Consider the following 18,731-nt stretch of genomic DNA (forward strand, 5'->3'; position numbering starts at 1 on the left):
ACGCCCAGCCAGGGGGCTGTGGAGAACGGTGCCGAGGAGCGGCGTGAGCGCTGACGCGGACGCCTGGCGAGTCTGGGTGACGCCGCCACGGGGCTGCAGGGCGGAGAGAGGAGAGTAAGAGCGGGAGCCGCACTGCGGCAAACAACAAAACAACTACGACCTGCGGCGGGGCGGGGCCGGCTTGCCTCGGACGCCGGGAGCAGGCGGGGCTCACACGCACGGGGCCCGCCCCTCACTGCGACGTACTTCCGGTCTCCCCGCATCCGGGGCCTGACACGCGTACAGTCGCCCCCGCCCTCTGTCGGGCAGCAGTGACAGCCCCTGACCGGAACCGGAAGTGGACCCCGAGCCAAGAGGAAGGAGCCGGCCCGGCCCAGTCCCCGCGGCCGGTGGTGTGGTGGTTTGGGGGCGGTGGCGGCGGTTTGGAGGGGCGCGGCCCCCTGCTCTCTGTGAGCCGGCCTCGCGGCTTTGTGGGCCGGTGGCCCGGGGAGCGACGCCATGAAGCTGTACAGCCTGAGCGTCTTTTATAAAGGCGAGTCCAAGGTGGTTCTGCTCAAAGCCGCTTACGACGTGTCCTCCTTTAGCTTCTTCCAGAGGTCCAGGTGAGCGGGCGGGGGCGGCGCGGCCGGGGGCGGAGGGTCGGAGATCCTCGAGGCCCCGGGTGGGGTGGGCGAGGCCGGGGCGGCAGCTCCTCGGGCCGATTCCCTCCGGAGAAGCTGGCCGCGGCTCCCTCCTCGGGGAGGGGCCGCACGGGGCTGCACAGACCAGGCACCCGCCAGTGTTCCCGTGGATATAGATTTCGTTCAGTGTTTTTCTAACTCCTCCTCCAGGAAGATTCCCCAGGTTCACGCCCATAGGTTCCAAACGGGTAGGTTGAGTCACAGAAATGAATATGTTAAACCAGCATCTCACATCCAGGGATTCAGGGATTCGGACCAGAGAGCACTGTGACTGTGTCGTGAGAGCCATCTTTGTTTCATGAATTTCAAGTCAGTAGGAAATACTGATATATATATTTTAAGTAATTGCTTTGTTTCTCCCTTTTTTTCTTTTTGCCAGAACTGGGGCTTGAACTTAGTGCCTGGACACTGTCCCTAACACTACCCTTGAGCCACAGCACCACTTCCAGCCTTTTCTGTGTGTGTGGTACCAAGGAATCCAACCAGGGCTTCTTGCATGCTAAGCAAGCCCTCTACCACTAGGCTACATTCTTGGCTCTGGTGTGTGCTTCTGTGAGTGAAGTCACTGTCCTCCAAATTATAGGCTCAAATCCAGACTTTGTATAGGAGAAAGGTGTCTATCCAGTAAAAGATTTGGAAGGAAGTGTTGGATCTGTAGACCTGTAATCTTCCTAGGGCACTTGACTTGCAGGAAGGTATGTGTTAAAAGCACCACCCATGGATCTAGCCCACACACGGAAGGGTGGTAGAATGAGTTGTGCACAAAAGGAGAAGAACCCTACATGATCAGTTGCCTTGAAATCATTTGCCTTAGAATATGGCATTTGGATTCTACTTTTGTTACTTTAGTACAACATTTTATTTACTTTTGATGGGACTGGGTTTTGAACTCTGGGCCTCATGACTTTCTAGGCTTGTGCTCTACAACTTGAGCCATATCTCCAACCTGCTTTGTACTCCCCCCCCAGTCCTGGGGCTTGAACTAAAGGCCTGAGCACACAGCACCACTTCTGGCTTTTTCTATGTATACAGTACTGAGGAATTGAACCCCAGTCTTCGTGCATGCTAGGCAAGCACTCTTACCACTAGGCCAAACTCCCGGCCCATAACCTGCTTTGTTCTTCATGAGAATGCTTTACCAGGGCTTGCTGGCTGGATCTAAAACAGTGTTTGTTTTAGTCAGTCATGGGACTTGAATTCAGGGCCTGGGTGCTGTTCCTGAGTTCATTTGCTCAAGGCTAACAGTCTACCACTGTGAGCCACAACACCATTTCCAGTTTTCTGGTGTTAATTGGAGATGAGAGTCCACAGACTTTCTTGCCTGGGCTGCCTTTGAACTGCAATCTACCTGAGTAGCTAGGATTACAGGCATGAACCACTGGCACCGGGGCCTTTTTTTTTTAAATTATTAATTATTCAAGCTTTCTGTTTTTGTTTTTTTCTTTTGTGTGTGTGTGTGTGAGAGAGAGAGAGAAAGAGAGAGAGAGAGATCTTACCCATTTTGAAGTGTACAGCTCACTAATGATGTATGTTAGCATTGCCCATCTTCGTAACTTTTCATATAACTGAAATGTATCCATTAAACTCCAACTTCCTGTTCTTAATTTCCCTAGTCCTTAGAAATACATTCTTTCTGTTTTCAATTTTTGGCTATTCTAAGATCTCTTGGCCTCTTTTACTTAGCATAGGTTTATCCATGTCTCCTGTGTTAAAATTTCCTTTGTTTTGAGAATTTCCTTTTTAAGACTGAGTAATGTATAATCTTAAGTACACATGCATTTTGTTTACCATCCATCTGCCATTGGATACTTGAGTTGCTTCCACATCTTGCCTATTATGGAAAATGCTGCTAGAAGATGAGTATATAAATATCTCTTTAAGACCTGCTTAAGTTTTCTGTGGTGTTTACTCAGTAGAGGAATTGTTACATCATCTTTTAGCTCCTTGAAGTTCTTGAAACTGAGGGCTTACTGTGTTCTCTGCTCCCTTATTGCTCTTCTCTGATGGAACTGTTGGTGCCAACTTGGCTCTTCTTTTTCCTTTCTGTTTAAGACGGAAGATTGCACTGTAGCATTTGCACCTCCCTTCTCTGGTATAACTACACTAGTCTGGATGACTTAATGATGTCAACACTAAAGGGACATCTCTGGTAGTGTCTTTTAAAACAGTACTTGTTCTGGCTGAGCCCGTTTTCTCATGCGCCCTCCTTGTTTCCTTCTTTCATGCTCCATGATTACCAGACTGAAGGCCTTGCCTCTCCCCTCTTGGCCCAGTCTGTTTATGTATCTAAAGTTGGAATATGAAGGATTGACTCCCACCTTATCACCCTAGGTGTGCATGGATGTATTTGACACAGACAGGACAATCCCACCTGAGCCTGGCTATAAACTTTCCATTGTGGGCCTAGCCTGTAACACTCTGGGGTGGAGCTGAGAAGCCAGGAAAGAGTTAAAGGGGTTGGAAGACAGAACTGTAGGCAAGACAGACGTAGAGATATTTGAATATTAAAAAAGCTTGAGATGTTGGGAAAGGGAACACTTACCCTATTCTCTGCTTGTGTCTTCAGTCTTAACCCCTTCTCCCACACACACACATACTAAACTCAAATCACCCTGTCTCTTCATTCAGACTCTATAAAACCCAACCCGGGTCTGGCTTTTTACTTTTCCTTTCTCTTCCATTTTCTTAACAAAGACCCCAAGCCTAAAACTTGTAAATAGTTTTCTAGCTTCCCCTCCCCCCAGCCTTATAGACAGGCTCCCAGATTAATACAATTCTTCCTTTTGTCTGTAGTCCTACTCTTAAGCAAAGTCTTCCTTGTTTTGATACCGCTTTCATGGAGGTGGGACAGTACTGTTATTGAATCCAGGATCTCAAAGCTTAGTAGGCAAGCAAGCTACCACTGAGCTGCACTGCCAGCACATTTTCATTCATTTAACTGTCACACCAATTCTGATTTTACTAATAAGGCAGAGCACAGTAATTACCCTGACATCTAGTAAAAGCTGTGATCTCAGTCAGGTCTTCAGACTGTGTGACTCTGCAAGCATCCTTCTTGGATTCCCAGTTAAGGATCTTGTTCTGTTGGCTTTGGCCTTGTCTTTATGTTGTGTCCTCAGAGGCTCCTTCTTAGCACCTATTCCTCTGGCTGAATCATCTTCTGTGACAGATCTGTTCTAGTAGATCTCCATTTGGGGCCTATGACAAACCTTTTCCTTCTCAGTCTTGGCTTAGCCATTTCCTTCATTTCTTCTAGAGTACCCAGGGCTCCAACAGTCCTGAGGTAGCACTTATTGGGAAGTTGGGTGGCATTGCTAGGGCAGTCCAGTGGCTACAGCAGCAACTGGTTGTATGCCTTTCTAGCAACTGACTATAGTCTGAAGAAAATGTCCCAGAAATCTAGAAGTCTGTTGTTTTGATAAATTAGGTAGCAAACAGATGAAACTTGAAGGGGGGAGGAGGAGTTGTTTTAGTACGTGTGTTTATTTACAGAGTATTTATTGCTTATTACTAAGGTTGGAAGGAAAAGGAATATATCTCTGAAGCAATGTATGTTTAACATACATTAGAAGCTCGGCGGTAAAGGACAAAGTGATAGGAAGAAAGTAATAAGTAAATGTTGTGTTTCTTAGTGTTCAGGAATTCATGACCTTCACAAGTCAACTGATCGTGGAACGCTCAGCAAAAGGCAGCAGAGCTTCTGTCAAAGAACAAGGTAAGGGGACTCATGCTTTCTAAGTGGGTGCTAGTCTGGCTGGCACACCTCATGCAGCTCTCACTTTCTCAATGCCACAGAGAGAAAGAACTACTAAGAGCCACTCCTGAGAGTGTGTTCTCTCTTTCCTCCTTTTACTCCATGTTGAACTTTTTTTTTTGTCGGTAATGAGGCTTGAACTCTGTGCCTGGGTTGTCCATAAGTTCTTCAGCTCAAGGCTATCTCTCTACCTCTTGAGCCACAGCACTACATCTGACCTTTTCTGTATGTGTGGTACCAAGGAATGGAGCCTAGGGCTTCGTGCATGCTTGGCAAGCACTCTACCACTAGTCCTGGCCCTCCATGTTGAACTTTAAGGTTGCTGGTTGAAACTATATCTAAAGCATGAGCTCACTTAAGGTTAGGTTTTAATTCTCCACTGGATCTTAACTAAGAGGCTGAAAAGTCTAAGGGTCTAGTTCTTTTGGAATAATAAACAGCTTTCCCTTTATCCTCTAGAGCTTCATTCCTCTCAAAAATGATTTCCTCCTAGGTGGGAGGGGGAAATTGAAAGAGAGCAAAGGAAAGGGTGATATTGCCCAAAAAGAAATGAACTTATTTCCTGACTTATGAAACAATGACCCCCCCCAGATCACCTTATTGAAATTTTACATTTAAAAAGATTTCCTGCTAGTAATCTTTGTTTGTTTGTTTGTTTGTTTTGCCAGTCCTGTAGCTTGAACTCAGGGGCTGAGCATTGTCCTTGAGCCTTCTCAAGGCCAGAGCTCTACCACTTGCGCCACAGCACCACTCCTGGATTTTTATCTGTGTATGTGGTACCAAGGAATTGAACCTGGGTCTTTGTACATGCTAGCAAGCAATTCTAGGACAAACTCCTGGCTCCTCTCTCTCTGTGTCTGTCTGCCTCTGTCTTTGTCTCTCTTTGTCTCTCTCTCTCTCCTGTTTATTCTTTATTTCTGGGAAGGGGTACTAGAGATTGGACTCACCGCCTTGTACCTGCTAGGCAAGTGTTCTAAGAAGGCCACTCTAACACTTGAGTTATTTTTGATGTAGGGTCTGACAATATGGCCTGGCTGGCTTGGACCTTCAGTTCTACTTGTGCTTCCCCATGTCATTAGGGATGAGGGTGTGGCCCGTGGTGTCCAGCCATTGTGTTTCCTGGGTAGCTGGATTAACAGGGATTTGCTCCTCACCCAGACATTGGTTAAGATGGAGTCACACATTTTTTTTGGCCAGGGAGTCTTTTTAGACTCTTAATGTCTCTGCCCCCCAGGTAGCTATGATTTAAAAGTCCTGAGCTGCCTGGCTGCCTAATAATCTTGAGGTCATATTGTATTATGAGCTCCTTTGGTTTTTGTTTATTGTGTTTTTTTTTAACTAAAGGAATCTGGAAACTCTTTTCACTTTCATAATTCAGAGTTCATGTAAGTTTTCATACAGAAACAAAAGTTATTTTACTCATGCATGCACTGATGTAGAGTTGATTTGATGTAGAGTTACTGAAGTGGTAATATAAAGATCAGTTATGCCATGAGCAGTGTTGAATACATATTCTCCACATGGGATTCCTTGTACTGAGAATATCACAGAAGTGAAACCTAGTCACAGACAGTTTAGTGTTCTTTTTCAGTTCTCTATCAGACTCTTTCCTAACTTTATTACTTAAAAACAATGCTGAAACACTGAACAGCTTCTCAGTTTCTGTGGAATGTGTGCACTTTGGCTCTATGTTTGGGAACATATACAAAATTAGGTACTTGATTTCTCTTCTGGCAGATCATTCTTACTGATCTCTGACTTTTCAGATAGCAACAGCTTATAATCTTATCAGCATTGGTTTTCCTGTTATTTAGCATTGGAATCTTCTGGGTCAGATCCTTAAGGACAAGAAGGTTCTTATTCGTAAGTTGTGATCCTTACGTTTCTCTTCTTGGGGTATGGTGAACTGTCATCTGTGAATTCTTTCAGAGTGATAGAAATGAACAAATCTGTGGATTGTGACTTTTGCAGAAGCCCTGTATCAACCATACCAGTGCATTCATGCTGAGCTCTCTGCCAGCAGTCACTAATGTTTTTCTAGATAGTTCCCCCAGTCACATACCACAGACTGGAGCAGGTCCATCCCGGTGACTGTAATAAGGGAGACTGAGACCTTGGGAGGTAATTTCCTGTTTGGGACTGAAAAGGTTTCTTAAAAAAATAGAATCTGAAGCTGGGAGTTTGGCCTAGTGGTAGAGTGCTTGCATGCACGAAGGCCTGGGTTTGATTTCTTGGTATCACATACATAGAAAGAAGGAAAAAAGAAAAGCCAGAAGTGATGCTGTGGCTCAAGTGGTAGAGCTCTAGCCTTGAGAAAGCCCAAGGACAGTGCTCAGGCCTTGAGCCCAAGGCCCAGGACTGGCAAAAAAAAAAAAGAAAAAGAAAGAAAGAAAATAGAATCTGCTTGTTTTGTGTGGGGTTCCCTCAGTTGGGAGCAGCACAGAGCCTTCAGTGAGTTTTGAATTGCCAAGACATAGACAGTCCTGACTTGACCAAGTAATGTTCTTAGGATTTGTTTTCTCATCCCTCTTAGCTCATTTCAGCTTTGCACATAAAGCCTCTGGGCACTTACAGGTCCTAAGTGGGTGCTGGACCACTCTGCACAGACTTCACCCTAGCAGTTGAGTGCCAGAGTAACTTCAGAATAGGTTCATTTGACTCAGTGGGAGTCAGTATTGTGGTGCTTTGATTTGGGGATTAAAAACAGTGTGAAATCCTCCTATTATTGTCCACATATGTAATCTCTTGTCTCCCTAGAGTATCTGTGCCATGTCTACGTTCGAAATGACAGTCTTGCAGGTGTGGTCATTGCTGACAGTGAATACCCCTCTAGGGTGGCCTTTACATTACTGGAGAAGGTAAGTGTGGTTTACCTAAGCAGAAATAGGGTGATGTGTCAGGACCATGGTGTGGGCAGTACCTGATACACAAGGGGTAATGGACCAAAGAGCCATATGTTTTCAGTCATTGCCCCTTGCTCCAAACCAGAACAAAATTTGTCATCCCTGACAGGTTCCCCCACATGATACATGTCCCTGCCCTCTCTTGTGGAACAGGGCCAGTGTGCCTTGCATCCTCACGGCTCTTGTCTCCCTCTCCCTGCTTCTGTGGAGCATACTGCACGTTCCCATGTTGCTCCTGCAGTTACTCTGGTGCCTTTCCCTGATGTAGGTCAGTTGCTCCATGGAACTCAGCACCTGGGCAGTCTTTCTTTGTGTGGTGTTAATTATAAACTTGAAGATGGTATTCCCTCTTAGCACTAAAACATGTCCAGGCGTATGAAGCGTGATGATTGCTTAAGAGAACCTAATTCACTTTGGAAGAATAGCTTAGGAAATTAAGAGGGCCAGTGCTGTTTCTTCTGCAGGTCTGTCATTTTCAATGCATATACCTTGCTATTCTCTAGGTGAGGTTTTTTTTTTTTTAATCTCCACCCCCCCCCTTTTTTTCAGGAGTGGGTTTAAACTCAGGGCCTTGGGCTACAAGGCATTGTATTGCTGAGCCATGTGTTTAGTCCTTCCTTATTTTTAAGATAAGGTCTTGCTTTTTGCCCGGGTCCCTGTCTGATTGTGGTTCTCCTATTTTGCCCTTCTTAGACTAGCTAGGATGGCAGACACATACCACTCACAGTCAGCTGCTTCCATGGATAAAATTTTTTTTTTGCCTAAGATGGCCTGGAACTGTGATCTCTCAGTTTCAGCCACCCAGATAGCTAGGATTATTTATAGGCATGAGCCACCACACTTAGCTGTATTTGACTTTTGATGCCTCAACTATTTAGGTTATGTTTTAGTGATAATACTTAGAAAGGCTTTAACCTAGATGATCCTCTTGCAGTTAAATGTCCTCTTCCATCCTGGGCTCTGGTGCCTCGTTTTGGCTGCTAAGGATGCTGATGAATGGGGTAAGAGACTTTTTGAGTACCCTTTTTCTTGCAGGTGTTAGATGAATTCTCCAAGCAGGTCGACAGGATAGACTGGCCAGGAGGATCTCCTGCTACAATCCAGTACGCCGCCCTGGATGCTCACCTTAGTAGATACCAGGTAGGGTTAAAGAAACCATGTGGCCCAGAATTCTTAGGATCCTGAACGGGCCATTGTGGTGATCGTTCAGGTCTGATAACTTCTCTCTTGAACCTTCCGTTTGAAAAACACAGAGAATCACATTCAGATATGATTATACCTTGGGAATCCAAGGTATAGGTGGGCTCTTCATTTCTCTTTGGTGTGAAAGTTAAGCTTCCTTGTTTGAATTTGTCTCTAGGTAACAAGTGCAGTCCTAACTTTTTCTTATTTTGGTTCTTCTTCCTAGAACCCTCGAGAAGCTGACCCCATGAGTAAAGTGCAAGCTGAACTAGATGAGACCAAAATCATTTTGGTAAGCAGGAAGATAGAGGGGAAACCCTAAAATGAGGAGCAGAAGGTTATGCCACTGCCCCGCATGTGCTGAGTCATGGTAACCATGTCCCTCTTGAGGACATGGTCATTGCCACTTCTCTACCTTTGTCAGACTATCCCTTCTTCTTCTTGTATGTGCCCTGATTCACAGCACCCATTGTTTAGAGGGGACCACGCTGGAAGCCAGGGTAGCCCTCCCCTCGTAGCATTCTGGTCAGAGGAAGTAGACTAAAGCGCAATATACTCCGTATGTTCTGCAACAGGGCCTATTTTAGATGAGATGGAATCTGCATGTTTATTTGAATTATCCTTAAAACTTTTTTGCACACATGTGGAATGTGAGCAGTTTTCTGTTTTCCTTATCTCAGATTGGTTCCCTCACTTCCTGACTTCCATAAGTCAGTAGTTACTGACCTATCACATCTCTATAAAATCCTTCCCTAGGGTCCAGAGCATGGCCTAGTGGTAGGGTGCTCACCTAGCATGCATGAAGCCTTGGGTTCAATTCCTTGGTACCGCATACTCAGAAAAAGCCAGAAGTGGCGCTATGGCTCAAGTGGTAGACAGTTAGCCTTGAGCAAAAAGTGTTCTAGGAGAGTACCCAGCCCCAGAGTTTAAGCCCTAGGACTGGGAAGAAAAAAAAATCCTTCCCTGTCTCTCAAATCTGCTGCAGGATAAAGTGACATGCCCTAGCACATGCTGGCTTTTCTTCTTTACACCTATTTCTGTTCAGCTTCTAGGCAATACCCCATGCTCAGGTCTTTCTGAATGGCACTGTGTTGGCACAGCTTGTATACACGTCTCTTTGACCAGCATATAAGCACCAGGGGTTATTTTTCTATTCCTGCGCTCTGTACAATTTTAGCTTACGTTGGTATTCAGCAGATGATGAATGAATGATTGGACATGAAGCCTGGAAGAAAACTCAGTACTGATAGAAAGTTTTGTTGTCAACACTGGCACAGTTTTAATAAGCATCAGCATGTCCTGGGGGAGGAGCTTGAGGACCTGCATTTTATAAAATCAACCCAGGCCCAGTATTCAGGAGGCTAAGGCAGGAAGGTCAAAGTTTAAAGCCAGCCTGAGCTACATAGAACGATTCATAAACAAATGGCAGCCCAGGGACTTCAGATGTGGCTCTTTGACTGTATTCTAAATAATTCAGATTTGGAATAAAAGATGTCAAAAATTTGAAGCATCTCTGTTTTGAAACCTGTTGAACATTCTGACCACTGAGATGATGCTTCTCCATTTTTTCCAACCCAAGTTCTGTCTCTTCCTAGTGCTGCTTGAATTTGAGTCTGTAAAAACCACAGAACTTGGGGATGTCTACTCTCTCCAGTGAAGATGAGCTGTGTTCACCCAGCCTTGTGCTAGCTACAGTTGTAAAATCTGGGTTATTAATGTTTAACTTTAATCCAATCAACTTTTTTTGTTACTAACACTTGAACCCAGGGTGTAATCCATGCTGGACAAGCTTTCTGGCATTTACTGTACTTCTAGTTCCTCCAGCTAACATTTTTATATTAAAAACCAGAGTTGAAGGCGGGTGTGGTGGTTCACGCCTGTAATCCTAGCTACTCAGGAGGCTGAGATCTGAGGATTACAGTTCAAAGCCAGCCGGGCACTACAGTTTGTGAGACTCTTATCTCCAGTTAATCTCTAGAAAACAGAAATGGTGCTGTGGCTCAAGGGGTAGGACAGTAGTCTTGAGCTAAAAATTTTAGCTCAGGTATAGCCCAGGTATAGCTCAGGTATAGCGCCCAGTTCAAGCTCCCTCCCGCAAAAAATAAGAGTTGATCAACTATGTATAAGAAGAAAGAACATTATTACTAATTCCATATGTGATACCATTCCCTGTTTGTATACAACTACCTAGCAGTGGCTAGGAAGAGAAGTGAGCTGCTACTTCCTTATGGCCCTGACAACAAGGCCACTGGCTCTTCTGAGGGCTTCACTATATTCTTTCAAATATGGGCTAGTATTACAGTTTCTTAAATGCAGAGTTTGTAGCCTCTTTAGGACAGTAGAGCATATTCTGTCAAGGTAGTGTCAGGAACAGAAGATACTGTATATGAGTCAGTAGAAATAGAATACTTTGTATATGTATATCGTGTAATTCTGATTTTGTGGGAGTCTTAGAAAAGTAGTGAAAACTTAATATTTTTCATCTGAGAATATCCAAATACTATCATTTCAACATGCAATCAGTATAGTCGTTAATAAGGTGTATGCTTGGCAGTGCAGTATGTTCACAGTTGGAGCACAGCTCAGTTTGGATCTGTCTCATCTCAAGTCCTCTCTGTGTTTCCTGAACCAGGCAGCACAGCTTTCCCATTATGGTAATTTCCTGGATCTGATAACAATTACCCACTGGGTGACTCAAAACAACAGTTTGGAATTTGGCTCCATTTGGAGGCCAAATGTTGGAGGTCAGGGTGTGGGCAGGACTGGTTCTTTCCCAGAACCATGTAAGAGAGAAAGTGGTCCAGGCCCCTTCACTTGCAGTGCCTCTAACAGTCCATACTGTTCCTTGGTTTAGGGGTGAATTGCTCCAGGTTCCTTCCTATCATCACAGGGCTTCTTCCTGTGGATATCACCATGTCTATTTCCTCTTGGAATGCTACCAGTCATTGTATTAGGGCCCACCCTAATCTGTGCTACTTAGTGACATCTACGAAGACCCTCTTTCCAGTTAAGGTTGCACCCAGAGGCTCCACTGTGCAGCCATTTAGTGTCCGATGCAGCTTTTTTCCCCCATAGAGACCCCTTCCTGCCTAAGTATGTCACCTACAAAGTATAAATGTGCATGAGCTTTCCTAGAAGCTTACCAGGAGTCTCTGTTGGGGCATACATGTTTGTGTGTGTGACATCTGTTGGAGTGGAACTTGAGAGAGCAGACACTGAACTCTTCCACAGGGGCTCTTGTAAAGTCAGTAACTGAATAGCACAAATAGTTCTCCTCTCTCTTGTCCAGCACAACACCATGGAGTCTTTGTTAGAGCGAGGAGAGAAGCTCGATGACTTGGTGTCCAAATCAGAAGTACTGGGAACACAGTCTAAAGCCTTCTATAAAACTGTGAGTAGTTGCCATTGGCCCTTCAGACATCACCTTGCAGCTTGTTTCTGCTGGTACTCTCCACTGGGGATGAATCGTCCTCAGTTAACTTTGGCAGAGTGGATCTGGATTCCACTCCATGGGGAGTGGACCCCTGGCCCTCTCCCCAGCCCTGGCAATTAGTGGCAGGTTCTCTTAGGCTCTCTCTGCTTTGCTCTGTGGCTATGCCTGGCTGATTTGGGAGCCCATAACCCACCCCCCTCCCCCATGTTACTTCCAGTTCTCATTACCAGGGTTTGCCCTTGATCTCTGCTGGCTAAAAAATCATGTGTAAGTCCTTAAGATGACAGCAGCTCACCTCTTTGAAGAGGTTCTTAGCCCTCTAGTGTGTTCCCTTGAGCTGAACTCCGTTGCATTGGCAGGATGGTACCAGCTGACTGTCTGATTCTCTCCAGGTAGTGCTTATATGTCCCAGTGTGAATGGCTGCTTTTGGCTTATCTGTGTGTGTACATTTACTTCGTGTTACTCATTGTTGAGAGATGCCAGGTGGGGTTAGGAGGATATCCTGAGACCAGAGAGCAAGCCATTTGTTACCACAAAAGATATGAGCAGGGAGCTCGTACTTCACTGGAAGACCTTCATCGCGGAAGGATCACAGCAGAGCACATTCAGAGGTTCAGTCAGTCCAGATTGCATTATTGCTTCTTTGCTTGTAAAGCAGCACTTTATCCATTTTCTCATACCATTAGTCCGGTGGGATTAAGGAAGCCAGACTAACAATGGAAGCCTTCAAAGCCTTCAGGCTTGTCCCCTGTCTCTTTTCCTTCCCTCTCTCCTGGTTCTAGTTTCTCTGTCCAGCTGCCTCTGGTGGAGCTCTGTTTCCCACCACCTGCCCAAGCTGGGACACCTTCCACCCTCCAGCCCCCTTCAGCCCCTCTTTGTTTCTTTCAAGGCCCGGAAACAAAACTCATGCTGTGCAATCATGTGACGCAGCCCAGAGAGGCCTGCACTGATCGTCACTCACTCTCATCAGAACTGCAGCCCCCAAAGAAGAAGAGACGCTCTGGAAGACCTGGAGCAGGGCAGACTGGACATTTTTGTTTTGAAGTCCCAAGAGGAACCTATGGGTGGTGGAAGGGTGGGGTATGCTCAAGTTCATGTGTCTGGTTGTGACATTTGGGAAGAATCTGAAGCCTGACAAGGTGTATTTGGGGGAAAATGAAACCGTAAACTCTGAGTGGCTCCTGTGGATGCTGAAGGGCTTGTTCTCGGCCAGCTCCCAAAGCTCTGTGGGAGCTCTGTGAAAGCCAGTGCTTTCTTGATCCTTGGTACGTCTTGGGATTTCACTTGTGCATTAACTATATTAACAATGGGGTGGGGGCGGGGTCACTGGTGACAGGGTTAGGGTGGGCAGAGTTTGAACCTTTGGAAAAGTCTCCGTGTGTCCCTGTGGGGATTGGGCATTCCACCCCAGAGGCCAGAGCTTTGTGGTAGGCCAGTGGTTCACACAAAGTCCAAACCTCCTTAGCTTGCCTATCTGCTAGGATGGGCAGGGCCTGTCCTACAGCACCTTCCATCTAGTTCCACAGGAAACGTGGGTATGTTTGGAAGGAGCTGGCATGGGTGGGATTGGGTGGACTGTGTTTGTTCCAGCCAGCAGACTAGGGATTCTTCCCAGGAGAAGGGGCTGCTCTGATGTTTGGAAGGTCAGCTGGGAGTGTCCATCTTCAGACACAGGTGCCCTCAGCTACCCAACATGGAAACACATCTGCCTGGACTTTAACCAATAGTGGGTGCTGTCATCCCCAGACAGGTTTTAATTTGCCTCTGGCCTCAAGACTGTCTTGCCAAGCCCCAGGCAAGTCCTTGCCATGTGCTTTAGGAATAGGTGCAGCAACCCAAGACTACCAGTGCCCACCTGTGGTGGTCAGCACTGACCTATAAGCCCCTTACTCATTAAGAGGCTGCCATGGGGGGCTTGACAGACTGGTCTAAGTTGGTGCCTGTCCCAGCAGGACCCACAGGCACATCCCTGAGGGCCTAGCTCTGGAACCAAGCAGAAACAGCCCAAAAGACAGACTCAGGATGGTCTGGGGTCCCAAATTGCCTCTTCATGCCCTCTGTACTCAGCATGCACCCCTGAGATTCTCCCCAGAAACTCCTGCTGGAACGTTACCATCTATGAGTTTTGAACTGGTGTGCTCTGATCCTCAGGAGCCCTGTCCTTAGCTTGCCATACTCCTAAGCACTCCCTTGTGAGCAGGGATTGCATGGGAGAGGGGGTCTTCTGTCAGTACTGAGGTCTCCATCCCTGGTTAGTTTATGATGCTGCTCTAGGAGCTGCAGGCCAAAAGGCTTTAGGGCCTTCTGGAGTGACCAGCTCACATTGTTTGCCTACTGCCATACATTCCCACTCCAGGGCGTCCTGAAGGCTACAAACTGAGCCTGATTATTGTTGGTACCTAAGATGAGTGAAGTGGGTCTGGACCCTGAAGAAGGAATCGTGGGATGGCTGGCTGGCTGCCATGGAGTAGACTGGGAGGGATGGAGGTGTGAGTTTGGGGGAAGAAGACCATTATGTTCACCCACATCCACCTGCCCTTCCTCAGCAGGCAGGAGTCCCTGGGGCTGACTCAGGTCCTGTAATGGATGGATGGCCCTGCATTTCCCTGTTGTCTGTCGTATTTTTATGTTAAATCATTTGGCAAGAATATTTTAGTAACTGCTGCCTAATTTCTGTTCTTTTTGAGAGGATAACTGTTGATAAAGTCATCTTTGAAATTCCAGTGTGGTCCTGTGCTTTGTTCCCTCCCAAGTCCAGTCCCTGTAGAAAAGCTCAGATGCCACCTGGCAGCAGCAGCTGATGCCACCTGGCAGCAGCAGCTTCAAGCCCAGTACCTTAACCTTTCTTCAGACTTTTCTAGCAAGAGCTCTGTTCTTTCTGCTAGTTCCCGGGTGAGGGCACCCTTGAGCAGCCCTATCATCTCTGTCCTGTTGTCTAGGTTTGCAACCTGGTCCCGGGGCTCCCTATCTCAAAATGCCTTCCTGACCGACTAGGCCTTGCTTTCTGCCTGTACTTGTGATTCTTGTAGCTGGATACCCCTTATCTACTGGAGGCAGTCCTGGAACCAGTATTCCAGCTTTTCCTCACGTGAGGAATAACTTGGATCCCTAGCAACACTCAGGGTAACCTGAGCCTTCTTGGGGTGGCATGGGGAGCTTTCTCCAAGTACTGTAAAAGTGACTGACTACTTCTTGGTGTCCCTTATGCCTGAAAAGCAAGCAAACAAAAACCTCATGTAGGGTTGGCTAGCCCTGCCTAGTGCTGCCCTAAAGCTCCACCAGGACTTGTAAGCCTCTGCAAAAAGGTCTCAGGAATAATGCATGCAGGAGGTTCAGGATCTGTAGCAGGCAGCTTTCTTGGGGGAGGTCTGGCCTGGAAAAGCTCCTCTGATTACAGCTGATAGGGGATAGAGAGTCCTAGATACAGAGCCTGTCACTGCTGCCCTTGTGGGCACTGGCCTAGATTCTTTGCACTGGCTCTTGGGAATCTACCTCCTGCTCGCCTATGTACCTAAGAACACCTGCCTGATGTAGCCCTTGGGGACCACAAAGCTAACATGGAGGCTTTCCTCACAGAGCAAAGGTGTCTAGAACCAGAGGCTCAAGATAGAGGAGGCAGCTGGGAACTTGGGCCAATTCGTCAGATTCCATGGGCCTTGCTCCTCCTAGTTATCAGGACTGAGCTGTAAGGACATCTATCTTGTTACAAGCTAATTGGACCTAAAGGATAGGCATGTTTGGGGTTCAAACTTCTGTCCCAGAAGACAGTGTACATGTCAGACAACAGTAGCAGGACCCTGGGTGAATGAGCAGGTGGCTATGGAAATGGTACTCATCCAGACTGAAGGGAGATTTTAAGGATTCAGGCTGTGGCTAGTATACTGGAGGAGGCCCTCAGAGGCTTGTGCCCTAGGGCGTGAGGGACAGTTACAGCCAAGAGACATTTGGGCAAAGCTGCCAGACAGGTCTGACAGAAATTACAAGGAAGTGGGTTTTCCTGTACTTGGTCTGGAGCCAGCCCACAGGCTTCTCTTGGGGTCCTTGTGTCCCCCATCTAAGATCTCAGATCTGGGCTGTAGGTGATGGCCTCTGGGCAAAATAAGCCTCTTCACTCTGCAGTGACTGCCTCACCAGTATTGGCACTGGTATGTCTATCTGCATAATGCATGGGAACAGGGCCCAGTGGTTCTGGGCACATGTCCTCATGTCCAGAACTGCCAACGTGTGTCAAATAGGAGGGATAGAGAAAAAAGAGCCCCGGGCCTGGGACTTCCTCCTGCCTAGAAGGGCCTCATTGCCTATTGAACACCATGACTGTGCAGGTCATGGTGTTAGGGCTAGAGGCAATTTTGGTTCTAGCATCTGGGGTAGACAGACTGGGGTCCAGAAAACCTGAGAGGACAATATGAAGGAGTGGGGTGAGCTGGTGGGCACCCTAAAGGCATCAAGGCCCCTATATCACCCCCCCACACACACTCCCTATCAAGAGTTGGGTGGAGTCAGGTCTGCAGTGGGGTGGGCCTGGCTCTGTATTGTGGGGAAAGGGCCCAGCAGGAAGCACCCAGCTGCATCGAAAGCAGTTTGTCCTGTTTTTCTTTTATTTGCAGTTTCCCGAGACAGAACAAAATAATTTTTGTACAACTACAAGGCTCAGAAAGAAAAGACAATGAAACTCAGCAAAAAGAGAGAAGAGAAGGCCACCAGTACCACAGTGCTGGCCAGGCCAACGCTCCACCCGTGAACACCTAGCTAGCAGAGCAGGAATGGCCTGCTCTTAAGAGAGGGTCATGCAAAAGAATTATCCCCCAGGAAAAAACAAAGAACAAAAACAAAACCAAAAAGAACGAATTATCCCAGACAGGCAGCTCTGTGGATTTAACAAGGTGAGTGGGAGAGGGGAGAAGGAGGTCCCAGGACGCCAGGGTGGCCAGCCATGGAGCCACATACTATCTGTGGCAAGCCTGGCCGCTGTCCAGTGGCCTGGAGCCACTCGTGCGGAGCCTGGCAGATGTTTACCCTGTGTCCATGGATAGGGACAGTTGTCCCGGGCACAGTGTGGACAAAAGGTGGTGTCCACGCTGAATGTCCATGGGGAGTTTAGGATCCTGTGTCCTGTTTCCCACTCTATACCCCTCCCTTGGCTTGATTTGAGGGGAAGGATAAAGAAAATCCTTGTTGAAAACGTGAATTGCAAGTGGGCAACACTAGAGTGGAGGCCCCCGAACACCTGCAACTACCGTTCTTGGCGGCCCCCACCCAACTCCGTTTCAGCCTCACCTCCCCTATTCAGTGGCACTGGGGACAGCCCCGCCTTCCCGAGGTGCCATCGAGAGAGGCCAAAACCACTCACAGCAAGCCCAGGTAGCCCATGCCTGGAGCACCACCCATTCCCTCGAGGCAGCGTAATGTTCAAATCCAACCCTCTCTTCCTACTGGGGTTTAGGCCCTAGACCCACAGCTCTGCCTCAGCCGTCCTTTTCTCTAGGCCGTGTTCTTAACCTGCCTGGAAGGGCTTTACACACTGTAGCCCCAAACATCCTTGTTCTTCCATGTGTCCCTGGCTGGCTCCCACCACAGCTTCTACCTCCAGGCCCAAGTTTTGAATGCTCCAACTCCAGCAGATGCCCACACAGACCCTTGCTTCTTCCCAGAAGCACAGCATCCTGCCTTCTGCCCCATCTTTACCACTTGCTGCATCACTCAGCCATGTCTCAAGACTCAGACCCCAAGCTCTTCAGGCAAACACAGCCTGGCCTGCTCCCTGCAGCCATTGGGCACTGGAGGCCCCCAGACCTCGGTAGACGCTGATCCCATCCACACAGGGAGTGGAGCTGCCAGGACAGGGTGAGGGCCACATTGCTTGCTGCTAGCTGGCAGAGAAGGGACAGGCACCCCAATCACGAAGGAGGCCAGCCTCTAGCCCGGTTCCCTCTCCATGGCTGTGCCAGTTAGAGCTGCAGACAAATGTCCTCTCAGCCGGCTCTTGCCAGGCACAAGGCCTGGAGACAAGTTGTGCACCTCCATACCTTAACTCCCAAAGGACCAAACTGGAACTCGCGGTGCTTGAGGGCTTTTCTGATGGCCTTCGGGGGAAAGGGGGACAGGCCATTTTCTGCCCTTTCCCAGGCAGTCCATGCTAGATGGTGGGTTCACAGACGGCGAGCCCACACCCAGCCCTTCACGGGATGAGGGAAGGGAGGGAAAGCAGGAACAGCAGCGGCTCTCAGGCACAACTAGCAGGAAAGGAGGCAGCCCCACATCCCTCCCCAAGACACCTGATGCCACGACAGCCAGGTGAGCACACGCGGGGCCCATGCGTTGGCAGGAGGATGCAGACGCCTGAGGTGTGGGGTGAGTGCGAAACCTACAGACTAACACCGTTCAGCACGCAAGTGGGGGCCTGGTGGGTACCTTGATGCCCCAGGGTCCCCCAAAGCCAGGAGAGCAATGGACACACGTGGAGCTTGGGGGGGGGTGGCCCCACAAATGCCAGATTTTTTTGTTTTTACAGCTTTTCCTTTCTTTAGTGTTTTTTTTTCCATTTCATCCCATGTCAATTTTGTGTGTGTGTGTGTGTGTGTGTGTGTGTGTGTGTGTGTGTGTGTGTGTGGTCGTCGTCATTTTTAAAAACGAATCACATCTGGTCTTGTTTTTCTGCAGACACAGGCACCAGGGGAGGGGATGAGGCAGACACAAACATGCGACAGGCAGGCCGTGCGCCCAAGGGCAGCGAGGCTCCAAACACCAACTCTGTCCGGCGAAACCAGGCGCAGCTCTG

General features: G+C 47.9%; 2 protein-coding genes across 12 annotated transcripts in view; one reads left to right on the forward strand and one right to left on the reverse strand.

Annotated features, from left to right (window-relative positions):
• Positions 1-323: 323 nt before the first annotated feature.
• Ykt6 (YKT6 vesicular SNARE protein) lies at positions 324-14,674 on the forward strand. Its single transcript, XM_090332486.1, has 7 exons — positions 324-602; positions 4,313-4,395; positions 7,192-7,292; positions 8,373-8,477; positions 8,746-8,811; positions 11,809-11,910; positions 12,843-14,674. The coding sequence occupies exons 1-7, from the start codon at positions 499-501 to the stop codon at positions 12,876-12,878; spliced, it is 597 nt and encodes a 198-aa protein (XP_090188612.1). The 5' UTR covers positions 324-498; the 3' UTR covers positions 12,879-14,674.
• A 1,856-nt stretch (positions 14,675-16,530) lies between these two features.
• The window catches only part of Camk2b (calcium/calmodulin dependent protein kinase II beta), an 87,250-nt gene continuing 85,049 nt past the window's right edge, over positions 16,531-18,731 (reverse strand). For all 11 annotated transcript variants that reach the window (XM_090332491.1, XM_090332489.1, XM_090332490.1 and 8 more), the window contains one exon: positions 16,531-18,728. The gene's annotated coding sequence lies outside the window, so the exon portion shown is untranslated. The remainder of the gene's footprint in view (positions 18,729-18,731) is intronic.

This window comes from Megascapheus bottae, chromosome 5 (assembly GCF_031878675.1).
Source record: "Megascapheus bottae isolate mThoBot1 chromosome 5, mThoBot2.hap1, whole genome shotgun sequence".
Lineage (NCBI taxonomy): Eukaryota > Metazoa > Chordata > Mammalia > Rodentia > Geomyidae > Megascapheus > Megascapheus bottae.